General features: G+C 40.1%; 1 protein-coding gene across 1 annotated transcript; it reads right to left on the bottom strand.

Annotated features, from left to right (window-relative positions):
- Positions 1-202: 202 nt before the first annotated feature.
- LOC129925969 (uncharacterized) lies at positions 203-631 on the bottom strand. Its single transcript, XM_056027575.1, has one exon. The coding sequence runs from the start codon at positions 629-631 to the stop codon at positions 203-205; it is 429 nt and encodes a 142-aa protein (XP_055883550.1).
- Between the last annotated feature and the right edge of the window lie 394 nt (positions 632-1025).

Here is a 1025-nt window from a genome sequence, read left to right as displayed (position 1 = left end):
ACGGATATTGCTTCCTAAGTTCTATTTATATCAACTCTTAAATCACTTCTTGCCGCCTTAAGGCGGAAGAGGACTTCTCTCTATTAATATTGTGATCTTGTCCAATGTTGAATAAACGCCAGTGGAAGGCAATGTTGAATCAATATACTTCAAGTAGATTGTTAATTAATAGTGTCAAGTCAGTCTGTCTTTTTTTTTTCAGTTACTTGTGATCATCCCGTTTTAATTGTATACTAGTCTGAAATTTCGACAACATTTTCTGAAACTCAAGTCTGTACTTAGTACTCATGTTATAGTAGATGAATATAGTAAAACTAGAGTAGCTGATCTTCAGAAAGATGGTGAAGGTACTAATAACACGACTAAGGTCACTGTTGGTGCCACTCAGCGCTAGAGCCCTAATGAAGATCGTGGCAGAAAATATCAAAGAATGTGGCAGGAGAAGCACCACGCACATGAAGGAGACAGTCATGAACATCCTTGCAGACTTGAGCTCCTTTCTGTTGACATGAGAAACCTTGTCACAAGAGCTAGATACCAGCTGCCTCCATTTGGCCTTGGACTTTAGCTTCAAGAAGAGAGTCGTGCAGCATGTGATGAGGACAATGTAGGTGCTGTAAGGAAGAAGCATGTCTGTGACGTAATAGGTAACAGGAAACACTTCCGCTCTCCAGCTATTGAAGTAAATAAAGTAAATTGTTTTGTTACGTTCTGGAACATAAGTCCAATCAAAGTACGTGATAAGGAATTGCGGAAACAGGTACATAGAGTATAATATAAATATGCCCCCATTGACCACAACAGACACTTTGTTTGTTATGAGGCTTTTGACCTCTAGTGGCCAGGTCACGCACAAGCACCTCTCAACAGCGGCGTAAGCGGTTATAACACTACTGACCCTGGTGAAATATTCAAACGTATATCCAGTTATGTAGCCTATGACCACTTTTGAAACGACTAAATCCTTCTCCAGGATGTAGGAATTCAAAACGACAGAGTATACAAGTTCCAATATCAGACCGCAC

This window comes from Biomphalaria glabrata, chromosome 4 (genome assembly GCF_947242115.1).
Source record: "Biomphalaria glabrata chromosome 4, xgBioGlab47.1, whole genome shotgun sequence".
NCBI lineage: Eukaryota > Metazoa > Mollusca > Gastropoda > Planorbidae > Biomphalaria > Biomphalaria glabrata.
This window is presented reverse-complemented; position numbering and strand designations above follow the sequence as displayed.